Source organism: Marmota flaviventris, chromosome 5, assembly GCF_047511675.1.
Source record: "Marmota flaviventris isolate mMarFla1 chromosome 5, mMarFla1.hap1, whole genome shotgun sequence".
Classification (NCBI taxonomy): Eukaryota; Metazoa; Chordata; class Mammalia; order Rodentia; family Sciuridae; genus Marmota; species Marmota flaviventris.
This window is the reverse complement of record NC_092502.1, coordinates 132,625,966-132,639,496: the sequence shown is the minus strand read 5'-3', so window position 1 is coordinate 132,639,496 and position 13,531 is coordinate 132,625,966. Positions and strand designations below refer to the sequence as shown.

The 13,531-nt window shown below is 30.2% G+C and overlaps 1 protein-coding gene across 3 annotated transcripts in view; it reads left to right on the top strand.

Annotated features, from left to right (window-relative positions):
- The window catches only part of Cdh18 (cadherin 18), a 318,203-nt gene that overhangs the window by 203,735 nt on the left and 100,937 nt on the right, over positions 1-13,531 (top strand). For all 3 annotated transcript variants that reach the window (XM_071611877.1, XM_071611879.1, XM_071611878.1), the window contains exon 5: positions 12,213-12,400. In XM_071611877.1, the coding sequence (XP_071467978.1) occupies positions 12,213-12,400 (188 nt within the window). The remainder of the gene's footprint in view (positions 1-12,212; positions 12,401-13,531) is intronic.

The following is a 13,531-nucleotide window of genomic DNA, read 5'->3' as shown; positions in this document are numbered from 1 at the left end:
CCAGATATAAAATGAGTTGAGAATATATATATATATATATATATATATATATATGTATATATATGTATATATATATATATATATATATATATATATATCCTCAATCTAATAAACAATTGGCATAATTACATAGCTATATGTGTGTATATATTTATACAATTATGTAACTACACATGGAGATATATGTGTTATACTTACTGATTCAATACTAAAATATGCACACTTAAACTCTGCATTAATTTGTTAAATACCCAAAGTTGGGTATTTAGGCAATAAAAATTAATTTTCTCACAGTTCTGGAGGCTACAAGTGCAAAATCAAGGTGTTCATAGGCTTCTTTTCTCCTGACACCCTTTCTCTGTGGTTTGCAGAATGGTCACCTACTTTTTATGTCCAAACAAGGTTTTGACTTTTGATGTCTCTATGAACTAATTTCTTCTTCTCATATGGACAGGAGTCATATTACATTAAGGAATATCCTAATGACCTTATTTAAATTTAATACCTCTTTAAAGACCTGTCTCTAAATATAGTCACTTTGTGAAGTGATTAGGATGAGAGTGTCAATACATGAATTTCAGGAAGATGACATTGTGTCCTAAAGTGGAAATATCTATATAGATATATGTATCTAGTGTGTTTGAGTAGGTATCAGAATGTATGTATGTGCTTACTGAAATTGCCATCTCTTTGTTTTATTTGTGTGAACTCTCTTGAAAACTGGATAACAGTAGTCTGAGGTAATTCTGGCAACAGTAAAAATGTTGATGAGGCTACACTCCAAAACTATTCATGAAAAAATATATTTTATATTTTATTCTTTGGTTTATTTTCTTCCAAAAGAGCAGAAAGTAAAAATACTGTGGATGTGCTGAATATTGTACAACACAGGATCTATGAACTATGACTCTTGTGAAACTTATTTAAATATGTTTATTTTTGAAATAATGCATTGATCATTTTATATTATTGAACTTCATCACAGGTATTAATGCCAACACTGTGCACCATTAGTCAAAGATTGCTAAATGTACTTTCAACAATATTCTTCAAAATTCACCCAACTATTCATATCTACAAAAATGTAAATTCTTGCAAAATTACAGAAGAACAAATATCATGTGTTATTGTTTTAAAGATGGCTACTTATTTGTGGAATGGTTGGCTCCAATTGCCAGATTTTTTTTCTACTTTTCTTGGTTCTGGGTATTGGGCTTCAAACCTCAAACATGCTGAGGTTGTGCTCTACTGCTGAGCTACACTCTCCAGCCATCAATTGTCAGAATTTTTGAAGCTAATGTTATACGGGTTTTTTGTTCATGATTGGCACTAAAATTTCCTTTTTAGAGAGTTAATGTTCATCCTGATATGTTTGTCATTTAAAAATAACTTTTAAACACCCACTAACCATAGGGATATTAAGATTAAAGTGTGACACACATGAAGTTACTATTTTGAGGAATGCAAAGGTCAATGTACAAACTACGTTTATCTTTAACACCAACAATAATAAAATATTTAAACACTCAATGAAACTAGACTTCGTAAAAAATTCACTCTCTTATAGTATAATGATAGCATAAATCTCATAGAGGTGGGTTTCTTACAAATTATTTGTTAATAAATTTAATATTTATATTCTGGTGACCTCTTTTATGAAACACATATTTTTTAGTTCATCTCTGTTCAATATTATTGCTCTGATTTTCCCATTTATTCTCTTTATCAAACATAATTATTTTTCAGCATTTTAAGGAAAATTTTGGCAAGTAGAACTGTACATGTGAAAAATGTACAACTTAATGATTTTGTATACATATACCTTGTGAAATGATCACAACAATCAATTTAGTTAGCATTTCCTTTTTCTCACATAGTTACTGTTTGTGTGTGGAGGTGGTAAGAACACATAAAATTTACTCTCAATAAATTTCAAGCATAAAATACACTATTATCAACTATGGTCACTGTGCCATATATTAGATTTCTATTGTTTATTCTTCTTCCATTAGTGAGAATTTCTAAATTTGGGGCAACTTCGCCTCATTTCCCTCACTAACCCAGACACTGTGAAACACCATTCTTATCTTATCTGAACATTGTTGATTTTGAGTATATTGGATTACAAATACAAGGGATATCATATAATGTTTGTTTGGGGGGGGGGCTGACTTAAGTTACTTAATATCCTTAATGTACATTTGTGTATATACATATATTTGTACAAAATGATATTATTTACTCAAAAGAGATATTTGCATTACTGTGTTCCTTGCAGAATTTTTCCCAATAACCGTGATAGGAAAGCAATCTATTATTGTTGGGTAATGGGTAAATGGGAAAAATTACTAGATTTCTTGCACTAGAATGTCAGTTTGAAAATTTTTGTCTAAAATATCTTCCGGTTATCAGTTATTTTCTATTTTGCTTTTGAGAATAGCAACATCTTCTGAAATTATTCTTTTGAGTTGCAACATTTTTAGTGCATCACTATTATACCTAATGGTGGGATTCACTGTGACATATTCATAAATGCACAGAATACATTAGCTCTTTTTCATTCTTCAAAACTTTCCCTTTTCTTCCTCTCCTTCCTACCCAGATGCTATTCCTTCACAGATCTTTCTTCTACTTATTTGTTTTTAAAATCAGTTCCCTATAATTATACATAGGAACTGCTTGTGATATATTCATACTCTTTGTGATATATTCATACATATTGTAATTTCGTCAAATTCCTCACTTCCTCCCTTTTCTCTCTCCTCCTTCCTCCCCGGTGATATCTTTTCACTATTCTACTGGTTTCCATTTTATTTTCATGTGATTTCCTTTTTCTTCTTCTTTTCTTTCTAGCTTCTACATATAAGGAGGGAAATTTGACCTTTGATTTTCTAAGTCTAGATTAGTTCACTGTGCATGAATCCCTAGTTTCATCCTCTTCCTGTAAATAACATAATTTCATGGCTGAATAAAACTCCATTGTGTGTGTGTGTATGTGTGTGTGTTTATCACATTTTCTTCACCCATTCTTCTGTTGATGGACCTAGGCTGGTGCTTTATAGAACTTATGTTTGCTATTCTGTATTGCACTGTGGTGAACATTGGAAGTTATGTGCTATTATAATTAATAGCTAATTTTAATTATTTTTGATAAATTATTGAGGAATAGAATAGCTGTGTGACTTCATTCTTCCTTTTTAAAGTAATCTCCCTACCTATTTTCATAGTAAGAGAACAATGTATAATTATTTCTTTCTCAACACCTCCTCGCCAGCATTTATTATTATTTATATTATTGATGATTGCCATTCTAACTGGGGTGAGATGAAATGTCAGTGCAGTTTTGATTTGCATTTCCATGATTGCTAAGGATTGTGAACATTATCTTCATATATTTGTTGGCCAAGTTCATTTTCTATGTATTCATTAAGCTATTTATTAACTTAATTATCTAATTTTGGTGTTGTTTATGAATTCTGTATATAAACTGGATATAAATCCCCTGTCAGAGGAGTATCTGGCAAAGCTTTTCTTCCTACTTTTTGCTCTCTTTTTCTCATGCTTCTGTAATTTTTGTTGTGGAGAAGCTTTTTAATTTATCCCATTTACTGATTATTTGGCTTTATTTTTGAGTGTTAGGGACCTCACTAAGTAAGTCAATTCCTACACTTGTGTGTTGGAGTGTTGACCCTATATTTTATTTAATAGAACTTGCAAAATTTCTTGTCTAATTCTCCAGTCTTTGATCACTTTGAGTTGACTTTTATACAGGGCATTTGTAGGAATATAATTTCATTCTTCAAATATATTATTCAGTTTTTCCAGAACCATTTGTTAAAATTCTGTCTTTTCTCCTAAATGTGCTATGGCACCTTTATCCAGAATCAGATGATTCCAGCCATAAGGGTTTGTTCTCTGTGTCTTCTATTCCAGTCTTTGTGTCGGTTTTTTATTCCAACATCATGCTGATTTTGTTATGATAGCTCTGTAGTATAATTTGAGGTCAGGTATTGTGATCCTTCCTGCTTTATTCTTTTTGCTCAGAATAGCTATCCTGGGCCTTTTGTTCTTCCATGTGGATCTTAGAACTGTTTCTTCAAGTTCTGTGATAATTCCATAGGTATTTTGAAAGGATTACATTGAACACATAGATCATAGTAATAAAATTTATTTAAGAATATGCATTCTGCCTGCCCAAGAACATGAGATGTCTTTGTATCTTCTAATATCTTTTTCAACTTCTTTCTTCACTGTTCTATAGTTTTCATTGTAGATATATTTCATCCAAGTTCCACTTGTTCCCAGGTATTGAATTTATTTAATTTTCTTCATAGCTATTTTTAATGGAATTGTTTCCCTGTTTTATTTTTCAGTGAATTTATTATTGGTGGATATAAAAACTATTTATTTTTGTAAATTGTTTTTATATCCCTCTACTTTGTTGAATTTATCAACTCTAAAGGTCTTCGCTTCTGAGGAGTTTTAGGTATCTTCTATATACAGAATTATATTATTTTCAAATAGAGATTATTTGACATTTTTTTCTATTTGCATTCCTCCAATATTCTTCTATTTTCTCATTATTTTGGATGAAATTTTAACAACTCTTCTAAATAGGAGTGATGAAAGAGGACTTCCTTGTCTCATTCACAACACTTTTTAAAGATAATTATCCTTTGGGCCTTTATATGCTCTTTTGTTTATTTTCAGTTTTTTTTTGTTGTTGTTGTTGTTGTCGTTTAGTTTTTGAATACAGTTCATATCATAAATAGGCAGGGTCTAAAAGTTAAATATCCAAATTAGGTTATTCAGTTTTCTTTGTTCCATTAATTATGAATTTTAAATAACTTATTGTTTTTCCTTTTTCAATGGTATAATTTTTAAATTTCCTAATTTATTGTCAATTTAATTTTTAAAAAGATATATTGTAGATGCCCACTATTAAAATATTATAGCAGAATTCAGGACATATTAGATTTGAATATTTGTTTGGTAGCCATACATTTTTAGATTACAATTGGAATCACAGATACAATCTCTCTTCCTACATTTTTTTTATAGAATGGAAGTAGAGACCTAAATTATTGAAAATACTATTTTTCGAGAATAAAGTGAATAAAATTTGAATTGAAACTGAAATTCACCTGTTAGAAATAGGATTGTAGAACCAGGGAAGGACTAAGTTCTGAAAGTCCAGGTAGGGCTTCACTTGTCAATATTGTCTAGATAAATCCTGTTGCATGTGCACGAGAAAGTAAGTAAAGTAATATTAATTGAAATCAATCTAATTTGGTCACAGAAGAATGGATAAATTATGGCAAATTATCATAATCAAATATACTATTAAAATTAATACATTAGCTTCGGTTGTGACTCAGTGGTAGAGTATTTACCATGGCATGTATGAGGTACTGGGTTAGATTCTCATCACCACTAAATAAATAAATAAATAAATATTTTGTGTCCATCTACAACTAACAAAATATTTTTAAAAATAATTCATTAAAATACATATTATCTTAGATATATCCCAAATTACCATGAAGAGTAAAATAAACAATATGGAAAAATACACGATAAATATAAATCTAAAACATACAAACTATTTCATTCCAATATATTTTTTATAAGCATGTGTAAATATTTATTTATTTATTTATTTATTTATTTATTTATTTATTTATTTATGTGTTGCTGAGGATCTAATCCAGTGCCTCATGCTTGCAAGGCAAGCACTCTATTACTGAGCCACAATCCCAGCCCCAAAGCATGCGTAAATTAATATTTAAAATATTTTCAAAACACTCGTTCTTTGGGAAAATGAACTGAGAATTTGCCCATGGCAATAGATCATTTGCAACGTCCTTTGTGCCATATTTTTAAAAAATAATATCCGAAGCAGATACATGAATATAGAAGTTTCATAATATTAATGCATATTTTATTATACTTTTTTTTCTTAATTTGGAAATGTACCAAAGTGAAAGTTATAAGAAGGGAAATTTTCAAGAATAAAGATGTAATGCAATCATGTTTGTTTCGAGTTTTTATTTTTAATTTTCTTAAACATTACACAAAGGATAAGAGGATAACAAGAATTAAAAAGAGTCTGCTGAACTTCTCAAATCATTTGCAACTATAGCAGGGCTGTGTATAATTTGATTACTGTGGAATCACAAATTATTCTTAATTTCATCACTTGAAACAGATGGAAATTATTATATAACAATTTCTTTTGGTCAGAAATATACCTATGGTTTAGCTTTGGTTCAGGTTTATGAGTTTCCAATGTAAATGTTAGCAGGTACTTAGGTTTTATCCAACCTTGGTTGAAGTGGAGCTCATTTCTGTTTCCAACTTACTAACATGATTTTTGGAAAGCATCAGTCAATTGCTAGAAGGGTCCCTCCAAAAAGCCACATCAAAATAGGGCAGCAGGCTTCCCCAAGAAAGATATCCAAGGTAGAGTAGGAGAGAGGATACCCATGAGACAACCCACAAAATTACTGTAACCAAAGATGGAATTGATATTCCATTATTTTACAATACTTAGTTCATTGAAAGTGAGTCACTCTGTCCAGCATTCAACAGGAAGGAATTACTCATGGTCATGAATAACAGGATGGAGAGAAAATCAGAGGGCCTCTTTACAGGATGCCTAGTAAATTGGATACATGATTTAAAATTTATGAATGTTCAACTCTATGGAAATTGTATAAAATACTGACCTGAATATAGTTTATTTTCTATAATAGATTATAGTTAATGGAGAATATTTGATATATCCAATTCTTAAAAAAAATATCTTCTTCCTGGTACATGAATCATATTGTAGGATTTAGCCTAAATGCTTTCTGGGCCATCAATTTTGTATTACTTATTTGAACTCTTTTCACAAACAACTTTATAAAAATAACTTGATTTATAATGCCACCACTATAACAATTCTGTGGTATATTCATTTGTTCCTGTTTTCTAAGACTTCTTTTGTTTGCAAGTGTCAATACCCTATATTAACTAGCTGACTATTTGTGAGGAGGTTTAAGGAATTATGTAAATTTCTGGTTTCATTGGACCTTAGAATTTTGGGCATGCAAGGACTTATCTCACTCTGTCCTCTCTAAAACAATAAATTTCAGAAGATCTGTACTACTGTACTTTGTAATAATATATCTATACTATCTTTTCAACAAATATTGACCTATTTTACAGGTGTTTTTTAGGCATCTCTTGATATTTTTAAGGCCAGTGTAAATCAATATGACAATTCTTTGGAACAGACTGTCCTTAAATTTGATTATTCAACATGAAGATTGGAAACAGTCATTGAAAAACAACTTCTTCCAATATACCGTAGCTTTTATAGCAAAGAGTGAGAAGTTCTTTTTAGTCCCAGTTCAAACAGTTCTGTGGATATGTGCTCTTTGAATAAGCTGCCTACACTGCAGCAGTCAAATAGGAGAAGACAGAATGCAATAAAAGGTTGAATCGCATGTGTTAGTTAACTGTATCATTAAGGGTTGTACTTTTGTCAATATGCTATGTTCTGATAAAACTATATGATTAATGTCAAGGTATCATATAGTTCATGTATTTATGAAATTATATATTTGTTGGGAGTGCTAAATTCAAAACTAATATATACTTTTCTTACTTAACATTAAGATTAATTTTGTCACCAAGTACCTTCAATACTAAATAAAAAGAGATAAAATATTTGTTAAATGTTTAATAAGCATATTCACACAAGAGTTAAACCTTAATATGTAAATATTTGCATTTTAAAACATGCAATTTTATCTTTAGAAGCAAATAAGTCTTTGAATCCATGATCACTTAGTGTTTTTCTACTTGTTTGTCTCTAAATTTCCTTAATCTGTGTTTTGCAATTTTCAGTGCAAAAGTCTTGCTTCCTTACTTAGTTAAGCTTATTACTAAGTACTTCTCTCTTTTCAGTACCATTTATTTTAGTTAGAATTTAGAATGCCAACCAAAGTCTCATGTGTTGAAGATTTAGTAATAATGAAACAATGTTCAGAAATGGCACTTATGGGAAATGATGGCATCATGAGGAGATGGTGGAAACTACAGGGACAGGGGGCAGTTGTACCAAACGACTCATGGGTTGAAAGTTTGTTCCCCAGTGCAGCAATGGTCAGAGTTGTAGTGTTTGGGAAGTAATTGGCTCTTGAGAACTCTGGCCTTATCAGTTGGTTGTTAATAATTTGAACATATTATTGGGAGGTTGGAGGGCATGATCAAAATCAACAGGGCATGATTTTGAAGGGCATATCTTTTCCCCAGCCTCTCCCTCCTTCTTTGTACTCAGTTTCCCAGGCTGCCAGGAGAGGAACACCCTTCTGCCTTGTTGTTCTGCTTTACCTCAGACCCAAAACAATGGAGTCTACTGATATTTGCCTATAACCTCTGAAACAATGAACCAAAATAAATCTTTCCTCCTTTAAATTGTTTTTTGTGTGGAATATTTTTAATCACACTGGTTAATCTATACCACCATCCCTAGTTCTTTATTTTATTCTTTTTAAGCTATATATGATAGTAGAGTAAGTTTTGACATATTTATGCAAACATGGAACATATCTTATTTAGATTCTCAGTCTTATGGTTATATATGATGTGAAGATTCGTCATGGTGTATTCACATATGTACATAGGAATGTTTATCATGGCTATAAAAAGCTAACATACTGAAAATAAGATTATTTTCCTAATCTTCATTGTTTTGAAGAAATACAATTATTTTTCTGTATTTGTATCCTGGTATTTTACTTAATTTTTCGTTCAAACAGATGTTGTTCATTTTGTGGAGTATTCTGGGTTTTCTATATATAATGTCATGGCATTTACAAACATTGACTTCTATTCTGATTTGGATGTCTTTTATTTCTTTTACTTGCCTAATGGCTTTAGCTAAAGTTACATTGAGGAGGTAATTATGTTGAAGAGAAAAGGTGAAAGTAGGCATCTTTGAGTTGTTCCCTTCTTAGTAGAAAAACTTTCCACAAATATTATGCTATCTATGGATTATAATAAAATGTCCATATGACATATCTTCTCTACAGACTCAGTAAAATATCTATCAAAATAAAATGATATTTTTACATAAATAGAAAGCAACAATTGTAAAATCGATTCAAAACCACAAAAGACCCTAAATAGTCAGAACATCTTTAAAAAGGAGAGCAAAGCTAGATATATTTCACTTCCTGATTTCAAAATATATTGCAAAACTCTGCTAATTAAATAGTATGGTTTTCACATAGAAAACATAGACCAAAGGAACATAGTCATGATCTCAGAAATAGAGCCCCATGTATGTGGCCAATTAATCTTTATCAAGGAGAAACAAAAGACAAAATTGTGAAAAATACCATCTCTTCACAAATGATGCTGGAAAAAAATGAACATCTGCATCCAAAAGAGTAAAATCAGACTCTTACCATATCCATACATAAATAAACAGTCATATTTAGATTTGAAACTGTAAATCTCTTAAGAGAAAACACAGGGGGGAATCTTGGTATTAGTTTTGTTAATGACTTCTTGATTATAACACAAAAAATGGATATAACAATACAGATTGTAATAATAAAAATAGGTAAATGAGGCAATGTCACATTAAAATAGTTTAATTCAGAAAAGGAAACAATAAAAATGAAAATGCAGTCTAGGAATGGGAAAAGTCTTTGTAACTAATATGTCTAATATGACATATTGTTTATTTCCAAAACATATGATGTATGCCTGAAACTCAATAGTAAAGCAACACGTAAGCTTATTAAAAATGAGCAAATGACAGTTCACAATAGCTAAACTACGGAGCCCAATGAGATACCCATTGACAGATGAGTGGATAAAGAAAATGTGCCATATATACACAATGGAATAGTAGTCAGTCATAAGGAATAACTTTCTGACTTTTGCTAGAAAATGGATAGAGGATATAATGCTAAGTGTCATTAGCCAAACCCCCCAAAACAAAAAAAAGCGAATAGAAGGTAATCCACAATAGTGGAGTGGCGGTGAGGGGGATAGAAGTTCAGAGGATGAGATAAAGGGAATGAGGAAGGGAGAGGGGATAGACATAGGAAAGACAGTGCAAAGAATCTGACATAAGTTTCTTATGTACATATATGAATATAGGTCAGTGAATCTCAAGTTTGTATACATCCATAAGACTGGAGTCCTAATTAGAATAAGATATATTCCTTGTTTCTATAATTGTATCAAAAGGGACCCTACTGTCATGTATAACTTTAAAGAACCAATAAAAAATGGGCAAATATCTTCAACATTTTTTCAAAGATTACATATAAATAGACAAACTGGATATAAAATGATGCTCAAGGTCACAATCACCAGGGAAGTGCACATCTAATCAACAATAGGATATCAGCTCACATTTGTTAGAATGGCTAAATTAAAAAAAAAAAAAAAAGTTCTGGTGAAGATGTGTAGAAATTAGAACTCCTTTATACCCTGATGGTAGTAATGCAGAATGGTGCTGTCAACCCAGATTATAGGAGGGAGGTTCTTCAAAAATAGAACTATTATATGATACAGCACGCCAACTTTGGGCATTTATCCAAAGGAATTTAAAATAGATTCTCAAAGATATTATCACCCCCATGTCCATTAAGGCACTATTCACAAAAGCCAAAATGTAGAAATAATATATAAGTCAACAGACAGACTAGTGAATAGAGTTAATAGAAAAATACCATTCATACGCATAATGAAATATTATTCAGGTTTTAACCACAGGAAATCCTGCAATTTGTGACAGTATGAATAAACATGAAAGATGCTAGGGGAAGTGATATAAGCTAGTCAAGTAAGCACAAATATTCCATGATTACAATTAAATGAGCCTTCTAAAATAGGCTCATCTGACCAAAGAACAGTGTTGTGATTGTCATTCAATGGAGGGGGGAAATGGGCAGTTATTAATCAAGGCTTATAACTTCTAGAGATCTGCAGTTTAATATTGTGCTTTAAAAATGCTGTATTTCACACTTTAAATTTTGTTTAGTCTGAATTTCATGTTAGATGTTCTTAACATAATTTTAAAAAAGAAAGCTGCATATATTAATTAGATGTAACTTAATTTTACTATCAGGCCATATCCAATGAATGATTTTCAGACAAAAATTATTTTCATTGAAGAAATACGTTTATCAGTCTACAGTCTAATGTTATCCTTCCATACTGCTGAAATAATGTTAATTTATTCTTGGATGAAATACTTTATCAAATTGCATTTGAATTCAAACTTTGTTATTTATGTTATTCTTTTGGATTTGCAACCCAGTGCTTTGATGAATACATTTTTAACTTATCAGTAGGAATTTTTTAAAAAATATGATTACTACACTTTTATAATTGTTCATAAATGGTTTTGACAAAAGTCCTAGTCAATATTTATTATTAGAAAAATCCTTAACAAATTCTTGATATTGATGATTATCAGACAACTTTATAGAAATTAATAGATTTACTATTTCTGACTACAGAAGATAAACTTTTAAAACTATTAGTACTTTATAAATACTACCTTATATGGCCAAAGTATGTACTTTCTCATTCTTCAACTTGATCATCAATTTAATTTTAATTTTAATAGATACTATATTTGTGACTATTATAAAGTTATGTCAAATAATTTCAAGAAGTTGATGAGGAATATATGGTAAACAAACACATAAATGCATAATTATCTTTGTCATGGCTTATGTATTGCACTAAATGGTTATACACTTATAATATTACTTTTCTTCTCTTCTTGATTTTTCTGTTTAATTCTCACATTCCTAAACTTTTATATTTGAACTTTACATGCTATATGAGGGGAGAAATAAATTGGAATTGCACTAATAGCTTACTAAATTGATTTTTGTTCAATATGAAACTGGAAACTTAACTACTCTATTTTTCTGTCACTTAAAGATAGACAGCAAATAAGATATTGTATGTTAAGGTATACAGGTTCTTTTCATGTAAATTATTTTCCATATATCTTAAAGTTCATATAAACCTAGTATTTAATTACTAATTAGTAAACTAATATTTTAAATTCTGAAAATGATTTATTTCCTAGTTTAACATTTATTTGAATGCAAAATTTAAATTTTATAATATTTTCTTATAAGATGACTTTATGAACATTATTTTTAATATGAAATATTTTCCAGAGCACTATCAACTATATGTTCCTGAATCAGCTCAAGTTGGCTCAGCTGTTGGGAAAATCAAGGCAAATGATGCTGATACTGGCTCCAATGCTGACATGACCTACTCCATTGTGAATGGTGACGGTGTTGGGGTATTCTCCATCTCCACTGACAAAGACACCAGAGAAGGAATCCTCTCCTTAAAGAAGGTAAAATAATATACATGTCGTGATTCACACAAATCACTAATCTTTCAAAGAATGGAAATTTGCTAGAAGTATGAATAAGCCATGTATTTTCTCTTTGTAATATTACTACATTTTAATTATGGTAGTGTCAGAAGCTTTGGATCCTCTCTCAGAAAGCATACTTTGATAAAACGAGAAGTCTGATGCAGAGTATACCTGGACCGTGTCTCTCCTTACCTTTGCTGTGTTTCTCATTGCTCAAGTCTACCTGAATTGTCCCAGTGATACCAATCAAAAAATAAGTATAATTCATTTCAACTAAATATAAAGGGTTAAAAATGTCCTCAAAATAAAGCCATGATGATTCTGTAATAACAAAAATGGGCAGCTTCCATAGCATTCATGTATCAGTTAAAAAAAAATGTAACTGTAAATAATCTTAGAAGTAAAACTAAGAATTTATCAAAATATTTGAGTGAAATACATAAATAATATAAACACTCGTAGAAATCTTATTTTAAAAATGATACCTTGTTCTGATCTTAAAAATTCAGATGTAATTTCAAGGACAATAATAACTTTTATTTTCTGAATCAACTAATGTGTGTGATAGGACAGGAAAAGGAGTGTGCTAACTTACATGCCACACAGAATACTTTGTATGAAATTTGGAGATACAAACCCACTGGATTACTTTAAAACTTAATATTTTTATTAATGCTGTTAATGTTCAATAGAAAACTACTTGAAAACTTGAATGGCAAAATACATACCTGAATGATATTTAGCTTTTAAATGTCTTTGGCATTCAATTGTGAGATCCTTTCCCCATCAATGTTTAGCTTTTCCAGTGTCTACCAGGTTTTGGTGCCTTTTATTTTTTCCACCATTTATCTTTTACTTTTGACATATAGAATATTTGCCTTTATTCTGTTTCTTCTCCTCTATCTCATTCTATTTCCAAATACTGTAAACTCTTGATATATAACTATTTGTCCTTCTGTTTGTTTTCTCTTATTAAATTTTTTTTTCCAAAATGCCGCATAAATTAATGAGAAGATCTCTAACTCATCTATTTTTTTGTTTTCAAATAATACATATTTGTGTAAAATATTTTATAACTTTCAGATAAAAGCTTTATCATGAATGCTA